Here is a 25,416-nt window from a genome sequence, read left to right on the forward strand (position 1 = left end):
GCCCTCATCGGGAGCGATAAATGCTGACACTGCTCTCAAAGTTGCCAACTGGAAAGTTTGTTCCTCCGGCTGCTTCAGGCAAAGGAAGTTTGGGGACCCCTCGGGTGCTGGGGCTTTGTTCCCTTCATTCCATTCTCGGGCTCTGCAGGGCGAGGGCCTGTGGCTGCAGTTTTTGAACCTTTCCTCAGCACAGAAACCAGCTGCTCGGGGGGCCCCAGAGAGAACAAATCACCAGTGAAGATGTGGAAGGTGCCGGTGTTGCTCTTGGTTTGGGGAAGCACTTCCCTCTGGGTCCTGGCAGAAGGAGGTAAGACACAGCGCGAGTGGCTGGCTCCCTGCAACTGCTGGAGAGGGCGAGCGAGCCGGGACTTGCTGGAATGGAATGCCTGGGCCAGGCACTTGAGGTTGCCTGGGAGCTGGGAGTGTGTGTGTGTCTGTCTGCAGAACCCGGCAGAAGGAGACGTGGGGACGTGGGGCCCAAAGAAACAGCTGGTGCCGGATCCCAAAGAAACAGATGAGCAGGTTGCGAGGAGGAGCCTCCGATCCACAGGTGGCTAGGCTGGGGAGCAGCGGGGGCCTCCCTCTGGGGCAGCCCGCCTCCTGCCACCCCATTTGGCCCACAAGAGATAGGGCATAAGGATGGCAGTAAGGAGATGCTCTGGTGGGCCTAGGCTCTCCTGCGGGGCTGTGTGTTGGAAGAATGTCCATGGCCTCAGAACAAACGGGCTCTGTGGAATCAGGAGGGATACCCAGGAGTGCTGGGTGGGGCGGGCTCCCCTGTGTACCGGGTGTTCCTCTGGGGCTGCCAGGTCTCCACCCTGTGCACCATATACTGGACACACTCGGGACACCGTCAGTGGGATCGGCTGGAAGAGGCTTTGTCTGTCCGCTGTAGAGAGGATAGTGTGTGTGTACAGGACCGGCGCAGAGGGCTCCTAGCAGTGTCGGGGCACGGAGGTGGGCTGGGTGCCTTCAGGTTTAAGGTGGTTTGGGGCCGTGTGTTGAACTTGGCCACCAAAGGCAGTGACTCCTTAGACTTCAGCCGTAGTGGATCGGATGCTGGGGGCACTGTCTGCCCTCCATCTGCATCTTCCCCTCCTTCCCCTCTTTTTACCCTTCCGGCTTCTTCTCCTCTTGCCTTTTTCTGTCCAGTGTGAGGGGTTGGTATCCTCAGGGCCCAAACAGTATCTGGCACATAGTAGTTGCTCACTAAATATTGGCTGAAGGAATTGTAAGCTAACTTGTGGTCGTCAGAGCTGGTGAATGCTGAAAGGTAAACCCTTACATTTTCCAAATTGAGGGTCAAGGTAGGCCTAGTGCCAGAGGCCTTCTTGGAGGGAGTGGTTTGAGGGGAGAGTGGACCTGACTCAGGCATCTACAATTCCACACAAAGATGATACCCAGCCCTGGTGAAATGATAGAGGGTGTACTGCCCTGTGGGACTGTCTACTTCTGAGAGACGGAGCAACTCTCGTGTAGGGCCGTGGGCTATCTTTGGAACTTCTCTTTCCACTGGAGTATAGATAGCTCTGCATTTCAGTCACACTTCCTTTTTGGCGAGTCAGAGTGCGGATGACACCGAGACAAGGTGTAGGAGGCCCGCAGACGGGGTCCCATCCTAGCTCTGCTAGGGTTGGGACCAGAGGAATGCATCCTATGTTGTCTCCCAAGGAGGGGTTAGCTGTAATTATCTTTAAGCCAGTACCTGAATGTCAAAGGTATTCCTAAAAGGAAGCTGTAAACCTTGTTTGGAAAAAAAAAAAAAAAAAACCAGCCACCTCACTGCTAAAGACAGAGCCTCCCCGGGCCTGTGTGGGGTAGGAGACTGGCCGTGTGCAGAGGCTGAGTGGCTGAGCCACTGGCAAGGAGCTAAGGCCCAGGAGGGTTTTTGTCTGAGGATAATGAGAGAGGAGGCTTGAATGTGGATGAATAACTTCATTGAGCTGAGCTTTGCTGGCTCTTTTTGGGGAGCTGGGCTGGGTTCATTACGGACATGAACTGTTATCCACATCCTAGAATCCTGCTCCCCACTGGGCTGCCTCTTGTGTTATAATCTGATCCCCTCTTTGGAAGGTAGTGGATTCAGAGGGGCTCTGTTGCCCCCACATCTGGCCTTTTCCTCATTTGTCAGGCCCCACCCTCCTTCTGAGCCCTCATCCAAAACACGGACTTCAGAGCCTCTCCGTGAGACAGTTTATTTTGTAAAATTCTGCAGGCTGCTGCTTGCTGCACACCCGCATGTGCCTTTCCGGGACCAACCCACCCAGGATTAATCATGCAGCGAATTTCCCTGTGATTTCCCAAAACTCTTGGCAGTTTCAGAGGCCCTGAAATCTTCCTGAGTTGCTAAGAGTTGTCGCACTGAAGTCATCTACCGAGCACTGAATAAAGCGCAGCTCGGTCAGAGCCTTCGTGAGGGAAGCCTATCCGTTACGCAGGCATACGAGCTCCAAAATCACATTTGATATAGAAAAGCACATTTTTAAAAAGTAGTCGAGCCTAAGAAGGCTAAGCCAGGACGTGGTGAATAAGGCAGAATCCCGGCTGAGCGGAGGTGAGAGGCTCCTAGTCTCTCTCTGGCCTCTGAAATGAGCAGCCGATGAGTAACTCTGATTCAGGGAATTACAAAGACCCCAAACCTGGGTGTGACGGGTCTAGCCAAGTAGGAAGGACACCACTTCTCTCCCATTCCCACCCCCCACCTCATGCTGGGAATGTCAGTTACCTCATTTAATGATCACAACTCCTTAAATTATACACTATTATCCTCAGAATATGCCAGAACTCAGATCCAAAAATGGGTCTGACTCTAAACCTCAGGCTTTTCTCAAGATTCTGCCACCAAAAGGCCAAAGGTTGAACTTGAAAGTAAAGGTCAACCTCCCCTTAAGCTCCTTTCACATGAAAACAAACATTTTTTAGAGGCATAAAAAGTCCTTTACAAAACTCCCAATCAGTCTTTGGGGAACTCCAGATCACTTACTTTGGAAACATATGAAAGTTATTCTAAGTCCTGGCCTATTTAAAAATATTCAATGATATGGTCAACTCTTGGTAACTGAAATGTCATTTACAGTCCAAATATTGTTTTATATATGTGCATAGATTTGTGTGTATGCATATGTGTAATTATCTGTCTGTAAACTAAAAATATCAAAACACACTAATACTATAGACTCTGGGATCAACTTGCTTAAGCATTACAGTAGCATGCTTTGATGCTATTTACGTCAAGACTGGATTTTTCTTCAAGTGGAGTTAGGAAAATAATTTTGGTAATGGTTTTCAAAGGTACAAAATTGAGGACTTAATGACCTACACATATGGAAATGTAAACCCCAACATTGGCTTATTCAGTTAGTAAAATGTATTAAAAATACAAAATACAAAGTCATTTACATTAAATATCATAATATTCTTTAAGAATGAAAATGTCACAGTGCATTAGAATAGGATTCATTAATTAATTCCCCAAATGGTAATTCAGCATCTCCTGAGAGCTTGGCACTGTGCTAGATGCAGGATTTGCACTATATGCATTTCTGACACAGGTATGCCTAACATTATCAAGTATGCTAAAGACATCCCAAGAGGAGCAGTGAACCTGTGCTTTAAATTCCATTGCCTTATCTGAATATCTGGCTTCTAAGAACAGACAGGCCAGGTTACAACCAGTGGGAATATTATAGGGGAGGACATAGAGGGTAGAATCAACTACCGAGCACCACCCTCATGAAACTTCCTCGAGGAATCCACGTAAGATCGGCCAGGCTCTCCAAGAAAGCCTTGCTATTCCTGCCACCCTGAAACCTCTCATGGAAATAACCAGGGTGAGTGTTTTGTTGGAAGAGAATCCAGTGTTTTGAGGGGAACGGGGACGGGGTGGGGGGCATCTCTAAAGCCAATTGGACAGTTATGGAGATAAGTCACAGGATTCCCATAGGGGTGGTCAAGAAAGAAAGCAACTCTTGACTGGGATTTTGAATCCTTTCCTTTCTGATTTCTTAAAATTTTGGGGGAAAGGGAACTGAAATTTCATGAAATGGGGGAGTCGGGGGACAACTAAGAAAAAACAAACCTACGCAAAAGATAATCACTTTCCCGAGGAAGATATGTCCAGAGGGATAGAGCTGCCAGTGCTCTGGGCGGTGGAGAGAACATCGTGGTGGACGGCCAGGTACCTAGAGAATGTGTGGGAAGTGGGGACGGCGCAGCTAGAAGGTGCAGAGACACGTTACTGATGACAAGGAGGCATTTCCCACAATTTATCAAGGGGTCTTCATCCAGGAGAATAAAACACAACTAATATAAGCAAAGCTGTGATCCAGTGAGTAGTATCCTGTCTGAAGGAGAAGGGGGGCAGTTTGCCTGGAATCTAGAAAGGGAGAGAAAAAGAACAAGAATTTGATGACGGCAAACCTGCCTTGCCCAAGGAATCCACTTATTTCACAAATACGTATTGAGTAACTGCTTTGTGAGTCAGACCAGGCAGACACCATCCCCACGTATGGGAAGGAAGTGATATGTCCTGAGCGATGGCTGTGGTCACTCTGATGCCAATCACTACGGTTCTGCGATGAATCAGGGATCCCTGTTCATCAAGATGTGGAAATGTCTTCCATCCCAGAGCCCCTCCCTTTACCTTTGCTCTATATGCACAGAACAGCATCTCAGGTATTTTGCTCTTGAGCAGGGCATGCCTTGGATAGCAAATGTGTATGAAGCACTGGAAAACTCCATCCTGTTCCAAATAAACTGGTTTCCTGGCCTCTTGTGGAATTGGCTAATGTAAAACAGTTTCATATGAGTTGGATCACCCCATGATAAGTGTAAATGTCTGAATTTCCAAAGCTAAGGGAACAGATTCTGGGTGGGTGTTAATAGCAGTAACTATGTAGCAACAGCCAACATTTACCAAGCACTTAGCATGTGTCAAGCCCTTTCAAAGCACTATTTCATTTAATCTGCACAATCGACCAGAAAGGTAGGAATTTTCTGTATTTTATAGATGAGTATAGAGGCTCAGAGAGGTTCAAGAACTTACACACAGACACAGAGCTAGAAAATAAAAATGGTGAGGCTTGAACCCAGGCAGCCCAACCCCAGAGCCCACGTCCCTAACCATTGAGCTCAACAGCCAGCTATGCTTGGAGGAAACTCAGATAAGTCAGCCAGTTGATTTCTAGATTTCTTGAGCAGCAACACTCATTATTATTTGTTAATACATATTTCAGATTGAAGAATTAGGTGGGCGGTGGGGTGGTCCCTGGCTCCTTAAGCATTTGCAGAGCACACATGCTACTGAGAACTCAGGAAGCACAACAAGGTATCACAGCTCACAAAGAGCAGCAAGACAGATGGTGCATGTAAAAGAACACAGAAGGCAGTATAAAATGGCGTGTCCCCTGCAGCACATACCATTATCTGCTGCTCCGTTTGCAGATGAGATTCATGGGACTGTCAGGAGCTGGAAAAATCCTTAGGGGGAAGATGGGCCTTGATTCTTGGCTGTGAAAACTGGTGGGGTTGGTTGGACAAGGTGGCAGAGAAGGGCGACCCAAGCACAAGAGGCTGCTTGAGCAAATGCACAGAAATGAGAACATCTGGAGTTTGTGTGGGAAGAGGCGTGAAGGCTGGCTGGAGTTGGGGGTGTGGGGGAGAGTTGGGGAGTGGCATCAGGGAAGCCAGGGAGAAGGATGAATTTATGCTGAGTGGGAGAGCTGGGTCTTTTCACAGACAATAGGCAATAATAGCAAATGGGAGCTGGGCGGGCCATGAACTGTGGTTATCAGAAACTTAATGATGAAGGAATCATATGAGATTGAATCTAGTTTATGGGTGGGGTGGGGGGCAGTCAGGAACTAAAGAGATAAGTTCCGCGTCAGGAGAAGCAGGCATGAGATCAGATTTGGGGGAATGAGAGCCAGTAAGACCTGCAGTTTAGTTTTTCCTGATTTTTTAAATTATAATTCTTTCCCTATTTCCTGATTTCTTGTTATTCACCTCTTACAACATTTATTACTATATTAAATATTTTTATTATTATGTAATTCACATATTATAAAACTAACCCTTTTAAATGGAATAATCCAGTGATCTTTAGTATATTCACAGAATTGTGCAACCATCACCAGTGTCAGTGTTTTCTAGGGCATTTTCATCACCCCCTCCCCCAAGGCGCCAGACCGTCAGCATTCACTCCCATTCCCCACTCCCTGGGGTCCCCCAACAGCCACTCATCTGCTTTCTCTCTCCGTGAGTCTGCTTGTCCTACATAGTCTATACAACTGGAATCATACAATCTGTGGCCTTTTGTGTCTGACGCTTCCTCTTAGCATCATGTTTCAAGGTTCATCCCTGATGTAGCATGTGTCAGTATTTCACTCCCTTGGATGGCTGAGTAATATTCCATTGTATGGATGTACCACACTTTGTTCATCCATTTGCCAGTTGATGGATGTTTGGGTTGTTTCTGTTTTGGGGCTGCATGTATAATGATGCTATGAACATTCATGTACAAATCTTTGTGTGGACATATGTTTCCATTTCTCTTCAGTATATATCCAGGAGTAGAATTGCCAGGTCATATGATAACTCTGTTTAAGTTTTAGAGGAGCTGCCTAACTGTTTTCCAAAGTGGCTGCACCATTTTATATTCCTACCAATGATGAAAAAGGATTCTAAATTCTCCACATCCTCACCAACACTTGCTATTTTCTGTTTTTTTTTTTAAATAGTAGCCATCCTAATGGATATGAAGGAGTATCTCATTGTAGTTTTGATTTATATTTCCCTAGTAATCAGTGATGTTGAACATCTTTTCATGCGCTTGCTGGCCATTTATATATCCTTTTGGAGAAATGTCTATTTAAATCCTTTTCCCATTTTAAAACTGAGTTATCCTTTTATTGTTGAATTTTATATATATGTGCTGGATATTGGACCCTTAGCAGACATGTAAATCGAAAATATTCATCCCCTTGTATGGGTTGTCCTTACAATTTCTTTTTAAAATTTTGATGATATCCAATTTACCTATTTTTTCTTTTGTTTTTACACTGTTGGTGTCTCATCTCAGAAACCATTGCCTAATCTAAGGTCACAAAGATATATTCTTATGTTTTCTTTTAACAGTTGTATAGTTTTAGCTCCTACACTTAGGTCTTTGATTCATTTGGAGTTAGCTATTGTGTGTGGCATGGAGGAGAGGTCCAACTCCATTCATTTCCATGTGACATGCAGCTGTCCCCGCACCATCTGTTGAAAAGATGATTCTTTCCCCATTGAATTATCTTGGCACCTTTGTCAAAAATCAATTGCCCATAAACGTGTGGGTTTATTTCTGGACTCTCAATTCCATTTCATCGATCTATACATCTATCTTAATGCCAGTCCCCCACCGTCTTGATTACAGTCAGGAAGTGTTTATAGTCAGGAGGTGTTGAGTCCTTCCTCCTTCGTTCTTTTTCAAGATTGCTTTGACTGTTCTTGTCACTGTGGTTTGATTATTTGGGTACATCTCTTGCCCATTAGAGAAGAGAGCAGGACCCATGTCTTACTTAGCACCTAAAAGAACACACGGTTTTTGCACAGTAAACATTTGGCTGGAGGCAGAAACACAGTGATTCGAGAACAAGAATGTCAGGAAGGCAGGTGACAGGAGAGATGACAGATAGGAACCAATTTGATGAGGAAGATGAGAAGTTTATGTGCTCTGTTACGGACACAGTGAGTTTGAGGTAATAGCAAGACATCTAAGTGGATGCATCTGATGGGTACCTGGAGAGATACTCAACTAAAATGGTGTTGGGGGTGAGCCCTGGAGACAGTTTGCTGCCTGAATTCTCCATTCATCAGAATCGAGGGAGAAAGAAGGCAGGAGGGTAAGAAGGATCCTCCTAGCTAAAAATAATTATTAAAAAAAATCTACCGAAGCACACTTCCAACTCCCTAACTGGGCTTAGGATCAAGGCCAAGGGCAGCTAGTGGAAACATTCTGCACATTCCTGCCGGGCCTCATCCTCCTGGGCTCGCAGATGGGCCGTCTGTGAGCCTCATGAGTGGATGGCAAGGTCAGATCTACAGGCTTCTTTCTCTTCTACCTCTTGCAAAATCAGGGCCTACTCAGCTGACAGCCCTGAGTGAATCAGAAGCTCAGTTTCTCAGCAGATGGTGAGTTTCCCCAACACCCCACCACCCCGTTGAGATGCTGGGGCGGGGGCGGGTCGGTGGGGGTGGGGGCAGCACTTCTGAAGCAGGTGTTAGTAATTTGCTTATTCAAATACTAAGTGGTCCTCCCTGTGAGGTGGCCTTCCAAACAGGACACCAGCCCCAGCTCGATTATTCCAGAGAAGTTATTCTGGAGGTGTGGATTCCGGTCTGCAAAACTTGTGAACCCATTTCCTCTTTTATTGAGAACATTCTCCTCTTGGTCAACAGAAAAACCTTTCTCTCCCCAGGTTGAGTAATCTTGGTTGAGGTTATAAACAACAGCGTCTAGTTTTAACACTTGAGGGTTTGAGCCCTGCCTGTCGTCGGGAGTGAGTTGGTAAGCGATTCACTCCCGTGAACCCTGAAAAGTGTGGTACTCGTCCCCTCACTGATTCAGCTCTCAGCAACTCTGCTAGTGGCTGGCCTGTAAGCCTTCAGCAGAATGGCACGTTGAATGTTATTGCCAGAATTCTCAACTATAGATGTTAGTAGAGAAAAAGTCATAAACGCCAGTGTCACCAAGTCCTATCCTAGTTCAGAGGAATCACTTTCCCTGGCCCCTTGGAAGGAAGAGGTGGACCAGGTAGACGAGTAGGTAGGGTTTGGGTGAGCACCGAGGGACTTGAAAGATGAACCTGCAGGTGCCCTTGGCATCCTGAGGGCCACAGCCAGAGCGGCTTCAGTCCTACTCCAGCCCTTTCTATGTAGGGGAGAGAGGAAATGAGTGGGAACTGCAGGAAAGTGAACAATCCACGTGAAGGCTGTGTGACACAGTGGTTAGAGCCGGGCTCTGGGCGTCCACAGATCCTGATGTCTAATCCCACCATCGCCACTTGCTGGCTTCATGGGCAGTTTACTCTCAGCCTCCCCATCCTTATCTTCAAAATGGGGATCTTAGTTTGTAAGGCTTTGGTAAAGATTAAGAGAGAGTGTCTGGCACCACATTTGTACATTCTCCTATAAATTCAATCACTAGCAGCTATGACTAAAATACCTACCTCACGAATGGCCATAAATTAATTGCCAATATTTGTGAAGCATATACAGTAGGTCTTGGTTCCTTTTCCCCACCAAACGGGAGAAAACACATGTGGTCGGGCAGCCTGATGCTGTGTCTTAGGGACCGTGTGTCCTGCTCCCTCCACCTGCCACAGCCTTGGTGTGAGTCCTTGCTACTGAAACAAGAAGTGAGTCCCCAGGCCTCATGGCCCCTTGCCTTTCTTTATTGCCCATGCTCCGCTGCACAGGCTGTCAGAATGCTGCGTCTCTGGGGCACTGTGCATAACCGCTCGCTCCCCTCTCTGAAGTCAGGGGACGCTGCTCCAGATCTTAACGTGTGACATTTCTTCTGATTTCTCTAGAAGAACTGCTGATGCTTGTCTGATCTCCTCAGCCTTGATGCATAGTTTTTCCCAAACTCTCCACCCTGCTGTTCAGATTTGCCAAATTTTATGCCACAGCCTTGGTGTGAGTCCTTGCTACTGAAACAAGAAGTGAGTCCCCAGGCCTCATGGCCCCTTGCCTTTCTTTATTGCCCATGCTCCGCTGCACAGGCTGTCAGAATGCTGCGTCTCTGGGGCACTGTGCATAACCGCTCGCTCCCCTCTCTGAAGTCAGGGGACGCTGCTCCAGATCTTAACGTGTGACATTTCTTCTGATTTCTCTAGAAGAACTGCTGATGCTTGTCTGATCTCCTCAGCCTTGATGCATAGTTTTTCCCAAACTCTCCACCCTGCTGTTCAGATTTGCCAAATTTTATGGGAGAGGCACGTGTCCCCAGTGCCAACAATGGGCTGCCAAGTGTCACCATTGGCCTCAGCCTGCAGGGACTGACAGGACCGGACACACTGAGCAGAAGGTGCTGCTCATCACTGTGGCAGAGCAGCAAGTTCATCCCCTGGATGAACTGTCCTGGTTTTAGCTGTGCTGTCTCTTTCATCAGGGAAAGGTATTTAACAGTGGACAGTGGCAGGAATATTATAATATGAGAGATAATTCAAAAGAAATTTCCTATTTGGCTGCAAGTATACTCTTTCAGTCAGTCAGTCACTCGACAAACATCTGCTAAATAGTTACTGTGGTATCAGACATGGGAATACAGGGCAGTGAGCTTTCGGTAGCATTGGGCATGCCTGGAGGAAAAGTGAGTGTGCATTTCTATGGGATACTGAGTGGCAGGGCCAAGCTCTCTAGGAGTTACCTCTGTCTTCCACGCCCTAGTGTGGGGAGACCCCAGGGCCACATCGGTGATAATACTGACCACAAGTCCATGTCTGCCAGGAGTTGAGTGCCCCACACACAGCTCCGGGACAGCGAATGGCTTTCAATATTCCAAAGAAAGGCTTCTACACAAGCTTAGGAGATGGGCCAGCCTATAGGATGTGACATGTAACTCAAGATGTGGTAAATGAGAACAAAAAGTCCCAAACACCTTTCTTCTTCCAGTTGCAGAGACCCACTTCATGGGAAGTAAGGAAACACCACCAAACGCTAAATTTGGGACATTTTGAGTCAAGATGAAGGAGTGTACACGGATCTGAGAGTCTTCGCGATCACAGTGGGTGGTCTGGAAAGGACTAGAAGATGGTGGAAGTTGGCACCTTTCTACAGTTTTGGGTTTATTTGTCTTCAGGCTTCTGAGCACAATATTGAGACACGATAGAAAAACAATAATGCAAAAGCCTGTGTTTGGGCAAAGGAACAGAAGATGGTGTTTTGTTTTTGTTTTCCAAACAGATGTTTTGACCTCCCTCTGACAGTGGTGCTTCATCTCAAATGTAATTGGGGAGATAAGCCAGAATTAATTGTTTATTAATCATCCTACAGATTCCCCTACAGGGGAAAACCAGAACTTTGTAGGATGTCATAAGGAAAAAAAAAAAGAGCATTCTGCTTCTCATTGGCCACAAAAATCATTCCAAGGCCATGTAGTCATCCATCTTCAAAGGCTCCTTTGCACATTTAGATGCTGGAGCAGCTCAAGATGCTAGAAAACACCCAACAACATGAAAGGTGCTTTAATCTGTTGGCTAACACCACAGGCTTTCTTTGAAAACCCGGAGGGCAACTCAGCTTGTGACTTCTTTATTTTGAAAATCAACTTTCCCATTTCAGGACAAAGCCCTGTTGAACCCTCTTCCGAGCTGTTCTGCAGCTTCAGGGCAGCCGGAAGAGGACTGCAGGGAACTTAGCCCTTCTGGGGGTCAGAAGTCCTACCTACATCCACGTGCGGGGCTTTGCGGCTGCCCTAATAAAGCAAGGTGAAGTCCCGGAAGGGACTCGGAAGGGACTCGGCATCACGTAGGGGTGGCCAACTTCACTCAGTACATCCATTCACATGCAGATGCTGTTTCTCAATGGAACTGTACCGATGGTAAAATGAACTGCCAGCTCTGAGGTTTTGTATTATATTTCTGACTGATGGTAGGTATGACTCTAGATGCTCCCTGGCCATTACCTGTCCAGGTCTTTCCCTGGCCACTTCACTGTCTTGGAGCAAGCAGCACCCCTTGCTACCTGGACAAGAGAAATGGTCTAAGCAGTCTTCCTGCCTCAGTCTGATCCCAGCACCACCTCTGAAATGCGCACCCCATTCCCAGGGTGCTCAGGGTGGCTTCTTGGACTTCGGCAAGGTCACTCCCCTGCTCAGAGCATCTGCTGGCTTCCTTTCACACCCCAGTGGAAATCAAAGCCCCTTCCTCACAGAGTTCCCCCAGCCCGGCCCTCCACCAGCTCAATCTCATTCTTTACCATCCAGCCACACTGACCATCCCATTGTCAAGTGTGCAGTGGCCCAGGCCCATTGTAGGCTTCAGAGTTAGTTCAACCTGCTCCTCACCTACCTGGCTTTCACTCAGTCACGGAACAAACACCTCCTGAGTGCCTGTTATGTGCCAAGTGTTTTAGGCAAGGGGACATTGGTAAAACAGCCTTTATGGAGCTTATCTGCTAGTAGGGCAGCCAGAATATGTGATCATTAGTGGGAAGTACTGGGCCTGTGGGTGGGTGTGTCAGGGGGTACTGACTTCAGTGGGGCTTGGGGGATAGGCCTCCCCAGGAAGGTAACTGCAGAGGTTACTTCCCCAGGAAAGTAGAAGCAGAGGTCTCAAGGGAGTGCAGGACCACTGTCTGGAGATTCTCCACATTTGTCTGTTAGGAGCGCCCCCAACAGTACCCAAGTCCTTGAGAGTGGAGACCTCGCCTTGTCCACTCCTCCGTCTCCAGGGCCCAGAACGGGGCCCAGCACGTGGCAGGAGTACAGGAATGGGGATACACGGGATCCAGTCTTGATCACTGCTGCAGCTTTAAGTTGTGGAGCAAGAGCTACACCCTTTTGTAAAGCAGATCACACCCTCCTTCTAATCTATCTCTGAAAGCTTAGTCCTGGAGGGGACTTATTTCAGGAAATTGAGATTGTCCCTAAATTATTTGATTGGAAGATTCTAAACAGATGAGATTTCCTAAGAGCAGGTGAGGTATCAGAGGAAGCAGTTGCTTCTGCTGCCCCAGGATTATAATTTACCAGGGGGTGAGGAGGGCTGGGGAAGGGAAGTGCAAGGATGTCAGGACCCAAGGAGGGGGCAGCAGGCTCTCCAGCCCACAGCTGCCACGGAGCCACAGAGATACTCTTTGGGCCTGTGTTGGTGGGTACACGGATGAACTGTCAAAACGCTTGGCTTTGTGTCTACTCACCAAGCAGGTGAACTTGGCAAATCACTTAACTTCTAGTGTGGTTAGAGAAAAATTATTCTGACAACAGTTGAAACAGAAGATCTTGTTTGAGACCATCACAATAAGGGAGAGAGAGAGAGGGCTCAACTCTGGATTCAACAGACTGCTGGGGATTTATAGCCAAGGAGCAGAGAGTGTGGGAGTCAGTAAATGGAAAATTGTGAAGAAGAGACATCAGAGGGTAGGGGGATTCTTGTTAAACCGGCCTAACAGGAATCTTGCTAAAGGCAGGCCAAGGACTTTGACATCAAAGGGGGACTTGATCAGATACAGAGTGTGGGAGATTCTCTCTAAACTGACTTAGCTGGGTTCTTGTTGAAACTAGACTCTGTAAGGAAGGACACAGACTCCCAGGGTCATGGCCTCTGGGATTGAGGAAAAAGCTCAGGGGAACCTAACTAAAGTTTGGTCAAGGAGAAGTCTTTGTCAACCTCACTTTCCTCATCTGATAAATGGGGACGATAATGCAGGCAACCTACGCATTGGGCCACTTTGGAATGGAGTCAGCCACACAGCTGCCTGCATGGCTGAGAAACCTGAGGGAGGGTTTCGATGTAAAGCTATGCCTCTGTGTTAAGTAGAACCTACCTACACCCCGGAAAGATCTCGGTGCCCTTCCGTTGAGTAGCCTGCTCTTCCTTCTCACTCTCTGTGCCAGTTTTATTCTGGCCACTCCTTGGTGCTGAATAACTGGGCAGCAGTCAGGTGATGTAAAGAGGAAGAGGGAACTGATGAGAGGGGGCATAGGTTTAGGAATTGGTTCTGGAAAGAGTTGGTGGTATGTAAGGGGGTCAATGGTAAGGCCCAGGCCATTTATGCTGGTCTTGTGCTGAAAGGTTTCTCCCATGAGTGTGACACAATATTTGAAAGTGACATCTGCCTCCGTGAAAGCCGGTTTTGAAGCAGTGGGGTAAAACACATTTATTGGGACACCTGGGTAATCTTTTAGGGGAAATGCAGTTATTTCCTCATTTTACATCCTAATTCAAAACAAACATGAGATGAATATAAAGTATAAAGGCATAACCATAAGGAACATATAGGTGAATATTTACATAATATTGAGGTGGGGTTTGTATGTATGACATCAAAGGGACAAAATAAGCTTAATAAGTTTGATTAGTGACAGAGCTCACTACTTACAAGAGAGTTGCAAATGCCAACTAGTTTTATAAAAGTGTTTGCAGCCTCCACTCCAAAGACGATGTTCTTAAGAATAAAGAGGGCCTATAAAGCTATAAAAAAGATGAAAACCATAGTAGTAAAATGGTCACAAAAGAAGACATTCCTAATGCCCAACAGATGGAACCACTCACCACTGCTTATCAAAGAAATGTAAATAAAACCAGAAGACTGAAAACACTTAGTCAGATTTTTACCAAGAATTTGGGATTATTACAATTCAATTACAATAATTTACATTACAGTGTAATAATAATAAGTGCACTTTAAATTACAGCATGATTTGACTTCGCACATACATTCTAAAATACTGTTAAAGAAATGCCATCTTATAAACATATGGAAGCTAGAATAATTTCTTTAGACATCTTGGGCTTCAGTGCAAGCATAAAAATTATATATAATTACACTTTCCTACCAATAAGCATCTCTTCAGTTCTTGTCTGATTTCAAACTTAAGAACCTTAAGGTAAAAGCTGATTTATCACAACATCTTCTCTTAGGTAATGTAACTTTTGATGAGCTTTTTAAAGATTAGCGCACGTACAAAAATTACAAAGTAAATGGATGAGTTTTTGCTGCGTTTGGGAACCTCCGTCGGTTCTGACCCACAGGCTGGGTGAGGCAGGAAGAGATGCTCGTGTGAGCGTGTGGGTTCCCGGCTCCAGAACTGACTCTGTTATTGCAAGTTCATCCCCGTGCTTACAAAAACAATTGTGTGTGTTGTCTGTGCACACACGTGTCTGAGGAGAGGAAAAGGATTGGAGAGCAAAGATACCAAAACATGATTTGAATTTCACCGTTCAAGGGAAGAGGGCCTTGAGGGCTGGCTGGGAAACTCAGCCGCTGGCCTCCTAGGAACCCTTCCCCCAGGAAAGCCTTCGGTGGAAATAAGAAGAGGGACAATTGAAGATCTCTTGTTAAAGATCAACTTTCCCAGGGAGTGAAAAGAATGCTCAGGCAGTGAGACAAAAGACATGCATCTTAATCATGAGTGTCATTCATAAAATGCCCTTTGTCTATTCAGAGCGATTTTAGTACTTGGCTCTGTGGACCAAGAGTAGAAAAGAACAAGAAGGAATTTTTATCAAGCTACGCTTTCAATGAACTGAAGTTTCTATGAAAGAATTCAAACCAACTGCTTTTCCACATTCTGATTTTTTTTTTTTTTTAAAGCAAGGGTGGTTTGGTTTGGCTTTTTTAAAGTGAGAGGATGCCTACAGTGAAGTGATTTTGCTGAACAGCTCCAGAAAGTATTATGAAAATGGATGATTTATAAACTGTGTTTAAATCAGGAGAGGAAGAAAAAAAATGTGATGCCTAGTTTTTAAAAATAAGGGGTACTTGCCTGGCAAAGGGATATTTCCCCTTGAGCTTGATAAATACCTTTAGCATCTGCCTACACCACAGAGTCATAAATCCTGGTGGGAACCAATCACTACCCACCCCCCAATCCCAGCAAGCAGTCAGGAGGGGAAGGCAAACTATTTGCATGCATTGAGGTATTCAGTTATTGCTGACTGATGAAAGCCTTTTTCTCCCCTCCGGATGAAAAACAAATGCATATTCTGGGGGGCTCATCCAAAGCTATGAATGTGTCAGCACTGGATTAAGACTCTAGATACAAAGAGAAGGCTCATAGAATGAGCACATTCACTCTAGATGCTTTCTCTCTCTATGCAGCAGCAAAGACGTTAGGACAGAATATCTGTTAGCTATGCCTTTGACTGGGCTCAGCTTAGGGAGACTTAAGGCAAGGACCGTATTGCTATCTTGGTCACTGCCCAGATGCAAACATCTGCTCTTTAATTATACTAAGAAATTTCTAAGCAAACCCTTCTTTTCCCTGGAAATGCTTATTTTGCAACTGAATTTAGCTACCGAATTTCCAGAGTCACTCTGGGTCTGGGGAGGGAAACTGTGGCCAATGAGTGAGATTTTTTAACTCATAAACGGGGTTAGTTGATGAGTTGAGATATGAGGCAGTTCGGTCAGGATCGGTTTGGATCACTGCAACAGGAGGTTACAGAGGCCACCACTGTTATTCCCCACCCCGTCGTGGAATTCAACCTGCTGCCCCATCCCACCCATCCTCTGCTCCTCTGGAAACCTTTCTCATTGGCACAACAGGGTCATTCATCCCATGTTAATGCAGAAAAAGCACCTCTGGGGGCAGTAAGGTCTCTAATGAGTGTAGCTCTCAGGGCACTAAGTTCGGTTGGTTATCTCAGCACCATTAAGTATATTACTGACCCTTCCCTGCGGATGTTAACCCCCACTGTAAAGTAAGAGATTGTATTCAAATCTGTAAGGTTTGTGGTCAAAGCCAATGGCTCTAATCATCAAGTGGGCAGCAACTTCAAAATTCAATAGAGACCAAGCTTGATTTTAAGAAGGTGGAGAGACCCTGCTTTTCCACATTCTGATACAGTAGATTTGAGATAGAGCCTACAAATTGGTATATTTAGAAATCTTTCCAGATGACTCTAATTTAGAATTTTTCCAGGTCAAAATATTTTTGTAACCTGAATTCATTGATTTATCATATGAAAGGGCATCAGGAAGAATTTGGTTCATTATTAAAAGGCCAAGTGTCCACCCCCTGTCCAGCCCACCTCAGTGGGGAGGGGCTGGCCGCTTCACCTTTTTGTATTTCCATCTTCCTTTGTTTTGCTATAGAGACAGCCAGGCCATTGTATGTGACAGAGGTGCAGCAAGCGAATGGTTTGTGATCAACTTAAAAGATGACCCCCCCTCAGAAGAAAATCCCCAAAAGAAATGGGAAAGAAAATAGTCTGATTGCAGCTGGCCAGTCGGGTTGGCCCACGTGATTTCCCCCTTACGTCCTGACTCAAGTTTTTCTTTTTTAGCCAGCACAGTTCGGCCAGAAGATGACATGACTACACGTATGGAGGGTAACATAGGGAACCTAGGTATAGAAGATGACATGGTGACTACAGGTGCCAGTGAAGAGCCCCATGAATCTGGTGGCTTGACAACTCTGGTGAGTATCACAGGAAGAGGGATCTGCTCCATAGGCTTGTGATCATAATGCAAGCATGCTCATTACATACATGTGATCACATACAAAGATACTTCTTATATATATATATATGTGATCACATGCAAGGATATTTTCTGAATGTTTTATTTCACTTAGCATAATGCCCTTAAAGTTCATCCATGTTGTAAGCATGTATGAGACTTTTCTACCTTTTAAAGGCCGGGTATTATTCCATTGTATGTATATACCACACTTTGTTTATCCCTTCACCTGTCAGTGGACATTTGGGTTGCTTCCAACTCTTGGCTATTGTGAACAGTGCTGCTATGAGCATGGACGTGCGGCTCTATCGTCCAGACCTTGCTTTCAATTCTTTTGAAGTGGGATAGTCGGATCATACGATAGTTCTATTTTTAATATTTTGAGGAATCTCCATCCTGTTTTTCACAGTGGTTGGACCATTTTACAATCCCGCTGACAATGCAAAATGGTTCCAATTTTTCTACATCCTTGCCAACACATTCTTTTCATTTCTTTTGATAGTAACCATCCTAACAGGTGTGAAGCAATAGTTTTATGGTTTTAATTTGAATTTCTCTGAAGATCAGTGATACTAGTGGGCATCTTGCACATGTTCATTGTGTATCATCTTTGGAGAAATCTCTAGTCAAGTCCCTTTACCCATTTTGTAATCAAGTTATTTGATGTGTTTTTTGCTATCGAGTTGTAGGAATTCTTTATATCCTTACCAGATACGTGATTTGCAAATACTTCCTCCCATCCTGCTGATGGCCTTTGCACTCTCTGGATTGTGTCCTTTGTGCATGGTCCCACTTACCTATTTTTGTTTTTGTTGGCTGCGCTCACTAGCCTATTTGTTGATGCTCTACTGGCATGAATTTTGGAGTCAAAATTCTGTTGCATGCTGGCTGTGTGAGTTTGGGCATATTATCTAATCTCTCTAAGCCTTGTTTACACTGTAGGACTAATAATAGGATTTATTCATAGGGTTTTTCATGGAGTAAATGAGAGGCTATTTAAAGGCCTGGCACATACTAAGCTCTCAATAAAGGCTAGCTATCACTCTAATTGGGGGAGGGAAGGTGTTGACGTATGATACAACATAACATGTACCAAATAAATGTTACAGGGAAAAGGTGCCATTCAAGTTCAAGGGAGAGGGAATTAAAGCCAAGTGATCCAGTGTTTTCTGAAGAATTCAGACCCTGGGAAGTCAGCATGCTAAACACTTGGCATTCATTTCAGGAGTAGATTTGGTTTTATTTTCATCTCCACTCTTGTTGTTTCTTTCTTTTTTTTTTTTTCTTGTTTCCACTTTAAATTTATGTCAGCATAAATTTTATATATTTATGCCACCTTAAATCCTTTTCTGTTATAAGCCACAGTATCTATTTTAAAACATTAGGTTTTATTTCTGTTTTGCCTCTTTTACATCTCCAATAGGTGCCAGCAAGTACAGAGAGTAAACCAGACATTCACATAGAGGATCTGCCGACGGCAGAAAGCACAGTCCGTGACAAAGAAGACAGCCAGCGGAGCACCACGACACCCCATGCGGTGGCTAGTCACTCCCCGGGTAGGAAAACCAGTCCTCCTGAGAGGCGTCGATCTTATTCCAGAAATCCCTGAACAAATATAATAATCAATAGGCCACATGTTGGAATGCAGAAATGAATTCTGACCCAAGCTTTATGTGGTAGGTTCAGAGTTTGATTTCTTGGGTTGCTAAGTTGAATTTGATTTATTGGGTTGTTGAACATAGCTCTCTGCCTTAAACAACAACTTGCAACAATGTCCCCACGAGGGCAAGTTAAGTAGCTAGTAGTGTCAGGTGGCTGACCCTGTGCTAAGAACTTTGTGTTGGCACCCAAGAGCAGAGAACTCAGCTAGCCTATGTAAATCTTAATAGATTCTATACTATTATTCACTATCATACACTGAGTTCATACTCATACTCATGGAGCAAGAATCTTTTCTAAATCAGTCTTATCAGGACCTGGAGTTGTGCAGCAGTGTGACTGGAACACCTTGGGGAGAAACTTGGAAGAGGACTTTGGGTCTTTGCCATTATTATGAGGTTTAGACCATCACTGATGAGAATAAGAAAAATCATTGCCATTTACAATTTAGCAATGCAAGAGATAGCCTCCTATTTCTAGAACTTTTTCAAGAGAAATTCAGTTGTTTGAGATTTTTTAAAAATATGCCTTATTTTATAGTAGAGAGGGGTGGGAGAGAAGAGGACTCAATCCTCCAATAACTGTAATGACTGGTTGCTGACTTGAGTGATTTTATACAAATCATTTTATCCAGATAGGTGTTTCCTTCCTTCAGTGAAAGTAGACATAGAGCTTTTCTAAAGCAATCATTCCTCAAACCAGTTGCATATCCAAACACCTAAAAAGCTTTTCTTTATTGTTCAATGTACGTTTCTAGACCCAGTTGCCAATCTGGTTTTAGAAACCATAGTGTTTCTGTGAGTTTCAAAAAATGCTTTGTATTTGTACACACATGTCCATAGCATCGTCATTCCCAACAGCTAATACATAAGAGAACGACCCAGTGTCTATCAACAGATGAATGAATAAACAAAATGCGGTGTCTACGTACAACGGAACAGAATACATTCCTTTAAAAGGAACAAGATTCTGACACATGATACACAGATGAACCTTAAGAACATTATGCAAAGTAGAATAAACCAGTCACCGCAAGACAAGTATGTGTGATTCCACTTATATGAGGACTTAGAGTACTAATTTATACGGACACAAAGTAGCATGGTGGTTGCCAGGGACGAGGGGAGGGGTGGAAGAGGGAGTTATTTTTTAATGGGTGCTGAGTTTCAGTTTTGCAGGATGAAAAGTATTCTGGAGGTGGATGGTGGTGGCGGCTGCTCAACAACATGAATGTGCTTAATACCCCTGAACTGTACACTTAAAAACAGTGAAGATAGTAAATTTTATGTTATGTAGATTTTACCACAATAGGAAAGAAAAAAAAAAAGCTTCATGAAGTGCTTTGAAAATAAAGCCTGATGGTCATTCCCAGATAGTTAGGAAGGTTTCACATGAGCAACATTGTGCTTTCAACATTCACCCATACCATCCAGTCACCCCCACCCCTTTGTAATCACTGCCCATCAGTGTAGTAAGATGCTATAGAGTCATTACTCGTCTTCTCCATAAGCACTTGTTTTTTTTAAGAGGTACCTTTATTAAGGCAGTGGGTGTGTTTCCCATGAAATGCCCAAGTGCAATGGCATTCACATGTATGACACACTCATGATCACAGCGTGATTAGGCGGAAGCTCAGGAGTATAGGACTAATAAGCTCTACTTTAGTAATGAGTCTTCCACACACTTTACTCTTGGTAATACATTTTCTGACCAATGGTGTCGTGATGGTGATAATGGTGTGCTAAGAGCACAGCCACCACGTCAGGACATGACAAGAAAATGATTGACATGTCTCTACTGTGGCTGGCAGTGTGGGATGACATTCTGGGAGTTAATTCCATGACACCTTTGTTTAGGGCAGGCTTCAAACCTAGAAGTCTCCCAGCCACTTTTTTATGGGGGGATAGTACTGTCAGCTTGAGCTCCGTGCGTCAGAGCCATGGGTTCAGCCAAGGAGAGTTGGGTTCGGGGACCCCTACTGTGTGGCCATTTAGAAAAGGTGACTTTTTAAAAAGAGAGCCTTTTCAAACCCAACCGTTAGAAAAAGTTAAGTGTCTTACAGATGATGGCTGGCCAGTTTCACCTTGACTCGGAAAGCTATTATTGCCTATCTGTGGTATTTTGCAAGTTGTAAACTAGTGTTTTAAGAAAGGGTCTGACTGATTGAATTCTCTCCACTGTTTTATTACATCAAAGCTTTTTGTTTATTTGAAAACTAGATAAACTACCCAGATGAGTTAAGGACTCAGTATATAAAGAGGTTGATGGGATAAACAAGACAAAACAAAAAATCTTAATTTTACTCAATTCCTATTTTAAAATAATCTGTAAGAAACCCACAGTTTTATGACTTACCATAAGTTAATAACTTACACCCATATGATAGGTAAGTGAGAATATTCACATTGTAATTATTGGATGAGGTTTGGCTACAGATAGAAATCCTAAAATAAAAGCATAAACTCAAAAGGCCTATTCTCTCACTAAACTTAGCCGAGCATATATTTACCCTGTAAGATGCGGATTTTGCTACTAAAGAAAAAGCAGGGAATTGATACTACAAGACAAATCATGGTGTTGGCCACACCTTCCAAAACTAGTGTATATTTGCTCTCAAAATGAAAATCATTCAAAAGAGACCTCCTCACAGTGGGAGGGTTTTTCATGATCTTGACATTGGATCGAGAATCAACAGCCTTGGATTTTTTGTTAAACTGACCTCTAAAACGTTTTGATCATTTATTTAAGATCTCTGTGGGTCAGTCTCCTTGACTCTGCTCTCTTAGGTAGATGAGAAAAAATTAATGTACACAAAAGTACTATAGACCCATAGGTGTGAAGAAGTGTTCATAAAATCAATAAAATAGTTTTGAAGACAGGATCATGTCAGAGATTGCTTTAAAATCCTCTGACCCAATTTATTTATGAAATTATCCTCTTTGCTTGTGTTTTACCTTCCATGGGTAAATTCATCTTTCGCCAATTGTTAAATTATAGCAATTAAGTCCTAATAATTCTATATAATTGCATCTTTTTTTACAGAGAAAGCTGATGGAGACACACAGATAACAGTTGAAAAAGGTAGGCTAGATTTGGGTTTCAAAATATTCTTATGGGAGTTTTTTAAAAAAGGTGTCTTTGAACCTAATCTTGGTGATGAATTACATTTTTTTCCTGGTTTGAAGTCAACAAGAGCAAAATACAGAACCTTTCAAGAACAGATTTCAAACCTCTTTCAGGAGAGAAAAGGGAATTGCCTTCAGTTGAAAATAAGCAAGTCACAAATGAGTCTATTCACTTAATGACAGCTATGGAGAATGGTGTCCTATCGCAGTTTATTGTTACTCAGAATGAAAATAGAGACTAATTTAATAGCCATACACACTCACCACCCAATAATTAACAATGAAGCCCCCCCCATGAGAGCTATGCTTGATAGCTCCTGAGATCCAGAAATCTTCCCATTCAAAAGATGGGGTTAAAATAGCCCAAAGTTTCTTGTAAGTCACCTCCCACCGGATACAGGAGAAACAATATAGAGAACACTACTTGTTATCTACACTGGGGCGGTGTTGTTTATAAATGACACATTTTGTTGCAGGTGTATCATTTATCTAGGGTTCATGCTTTTTTTCCCCTTCTCATTCAGACGGCTTGGCGACCGTGACCCTGATTGGAATCATAGTTGGGGTCTTACTAGCCATTGGAATCATTGGTGGGATCATCATCGTAGCCGTGAGAAAAATGTCGGGAAGGTACTCGTAAGTAAAGAGCTTGTGCTGTGTGAGAGGCAAATGAAGGGGATCATTTCTAGAGCTCCATCCTTTGAACTGATAGACACCTCTAAATAAAGATCGTGTTCCTAAGCCCCCTACCTCCACAATAACAGCCTCCGAAGTTTCCGCAGAAGAACAGGTGTCTACATGGGCCTTGTAAGTATACAAGAAAAAAAAAAAAAAAAAAAAAAAAAAGAGTCAGAACCGGAAGTGGCTCTTTAGTTTGTTGAGATCCAACCAAATTTTAGACCGTTTGTTCTAATTTTCCAACTGATCAACTTGAAAGAGAACCCGAACCAAGTCTTAACTTGATACCCAGTCACCCTGTTTGCAGTCATCAGAGGTGGATGTTTCCCGACGAGCATCTCTCCAGGCGATGGGGTCCTGATCCCTCCACGCCCACCCAGCAGGCAGCCACACACGTGCTAGCGTGCTCCCAGCACGGACTATTAACGAGGACAAGGAATTCACTCTCTTTATGTTAAAACCCCTTAAGAATTCAGAACATGCAGATTCATAACCAGAGGAAACCTTTTTCTTACTTTCGTTGGGGAGATGATATATGCACCGGGAGGTGCAAATGCTATACCGCTGGGGAATTGAGGGACGTAAATGGCAGTACAGTGCTTGGAAATGTCTGGAATTTGTGGCTGTGTGAGGACCAGGCCCGGAGGAGGAATGAGCAAGGAGAGAAGAGGACCGAGACACAAGGACAACAGGAACAGTGACTCATGGGATTACTGCTCACAGTGCCAGTAAAAGAAGTGACACACACCTTTCTCTTTGTTTTCCCAGGCCCTAAAGAGCTGAAGAGTTGTGCCAGCATGTTCAAAAAAGAGAGTTTCCAACTTCCCCCATCCCTGAGCATGTGGGAGAAGATGACCCATGGAAATGCTTGGCCACCCCACTCAGAAATTCATGGCGATCCCTCCGCTTGCCAAAAATAACCAAAGGAAGGATAATTCACAAGACTTGCTCCTCTAAACTTTTGTCTTTTGAAAAAATATTTTACACATAAATTTTGTAAAGGATTATTTAAGATATAAAATGCATAGAAAATGGGGCAAAAACTACATAAACTGATTTGTAAGTAAGATAGATAGTATCATTCAGTGTTAGAAGCTGTAATCGTGTGTTTGTTCTGATCATTCTGTTATTGTTAAAATGCACAGGACTCCGGAAATATTTATACTAATGGAGTCCCTGGGTCTAGTGCTATGTCAGTAAATGGCATAAGCATTTTGCAATTTCTGATATTGAAATGTGCACATTCCAGTCTAGTTTGGTCTGTTTTGAAGGCCTGATTTCATGTGAATAAGCCAGTAGAAAAATCTAAACTTGGATCATTTGTAATGAGCAACTGCTCTTCACCGGTCCAGATAAATCATTTCAAAGGCATCCATTTCAGATCATAAACGGGAAGTCTATACTTTGGAGAAGGGATTCTGTTTCTCACAGCAAGACCACCGGGCAGGCTCTTGGCTTGCTCTACGCCTTCTCCAGCAACGACTTGGTGACTGAAACCTTTGCTTCTACTTGCCCCCTCCTCTTCCCTTAGTTCATGGGGAGCCAGAGTTAAGGGGAACAGCCTTCTCTCATTCCCAGGACGCAAGTCCTTCAGATGGGCCATTTTGTTCTGGAATACGGAGGTGTCAGTCTTGGATGCCGAAGAGGTTCCTGGAGGCCGATTGGTGCCTGAGGCTCCAATGTTCCAGAAACTAAGAACCACAGTGGTCCCCAAACAGAAGGAAATTCTGTGTGCGCCTCTGTTCTGGTGGGAAACAGAACCCACCAGTTTTCTGACGTTTACTTTCTGCCTCAGAGGAAAGATACGGGAGGCAAAAATAACCTTGTAAAATACTAATTTTTAAAAAGCAGCTGGATTTAAATACTTGATTTAAAAAGAAGGTATTCCCAGTCTTCATGACATGCCACATATGTCTGTGGGATCATAACTGAAAATACGGTCATGAAGGAGCCCGGGGCTGTCACTCTGTCCAGCACAGTGCATTTCTCCCTGGGGTCAACTGAATTATTTTTCCCAAACCAAAAGTTTTTGTGCAGAGCAGGGGCTGGGTCACGATTGTGGTTGTGCAGTTCTGATATCCTCTAAACTTGTAGCAGTTTACAAAACAGGAAAAAGTAAATGAACTGTCGGAAAGCAGAGTCCATTCTTCCGTTTTATTTTTGCAGTGATGTGTGGATGTTATTATGACCAGTGTGCCCTTCTGTTGCCCAAGTCTAGGCCATGCACCAGCCCAGGTTCCATATTTGAACGTCAACCGATTAAAAGCAGGGGGTTTAGAAGAAATCTTTATGAGCTTAAATTTTTCCTTCTGTTTCATCACTTGGATTCCTGAACAGGAGTTGGAATAATGTCCATTTTGTCTTAATGTCCTTTCTCTTCTCTTTCACTGGGAGAAATCACAGCCCACCCCAAGTCAGACACTGGACCCGCTTCCTGCTGGGACAGGACCGTGGGTGTCTTGCTCACATCTGTGTTGGAGCTCAATGCGGTGTAGACGTGTTTTAAAATAAAACAGATGATTGCGTATAACAATGAGTCAGACCTTTGATTGGAAATTATCAATGGTCATAGGAAGTACAGCCATGGGAAGAAGTGTAACCATGTCCTTCACCCGAGGCTCTGCTGCAGGAGAGGTGAAGGTCTAGCTGAAGAATGGGACAGATAAGTGGCACCTGGGGACTTTTATGCCCCCCACCCCAGTCACAAAGGGCTTTCCAGGTTTTGCCTGGCTCCTGATTTCTCTGCACTGGAGAGAGCAGCCAGATGAGGGAGCCATTACACCCT

The 25,416-nt window shown here is 44.3% G+C and overlaps 1 protein-coding gene across 2 annotated transcripts; it reads left to right on the plus strand.

Annotated features, from left to right (window-relative positions):
* The first annotated feature begins 12 nt into the window (after positions 1-12).
* On the plus strand, positions 13-25,164 carry PDPN (podoplanin). Of its 2 annotated transcripts, none has more exons than XM_073233229.1 (6): positions 13-307; positions 16,995-17,128; positions 18,593-18,725; positions 21,871-21,909; positions 22,478-22,583; positions 23,400-25,164. In XM_073233229.1, the coding sequence occupies exons 1-6, from the start codon at positions 241-243 to the stop codon at positions 23,404-23,406; spliced, it is 486 nt and encodes a 161-aa protein (XP_073089330.1). In that variant the 5' UTR covers positions 13-240; the 3' UTR covers positions 23,407-25,164. The 2 variants fall into 2 exon arrangements, with proteins under 2 accessions (XP_073089330.1, XP_073089329.1); XM_073233228.1 differs by having other exon boundaries at positions 18-307; positions 22,478-22,589.
* Positions 25,165-25,416: the final 252 nt, after the last annotated feature.

Source organism: Manis javanica, chromosome 4 (assembly GCF_040802235.1).
Source record: "Manis javanica isolate MJ-LG chromosome 4, MJ_LKY, whole genome shotgun sequence".
Lineage (NCBI taxonomy): Eukaryota > Metazoa > Chordata > Mammalia > Pholidota > Manidae > Manis > Manis javanica.

Bases quoted from the DNA above. Each gene is read 5' to 3' on its own strand.
- PDPN (XM_073233228.1), top strand. From the start codon at position 241: ATGTGGAAGGTGCCGGTGTTGCTCTTGGTTTGGGGAAGCACTTCCCTC. The intron at 308-16,994 runs GTAAGACACAGC...TTTCTTTTTTAG, and splicing joins CTGGGTCCTGGCAGAAGGAG to CCAGCACAGTTCGGCCAGAA. The intron at 21,910-22,477 runs GTAGGCTAGATT...CTTCTCATTCAG, and splicing joins ACAGATAACAGTTGAAAAAG to ACGGCTTGGCGACCGTGACC.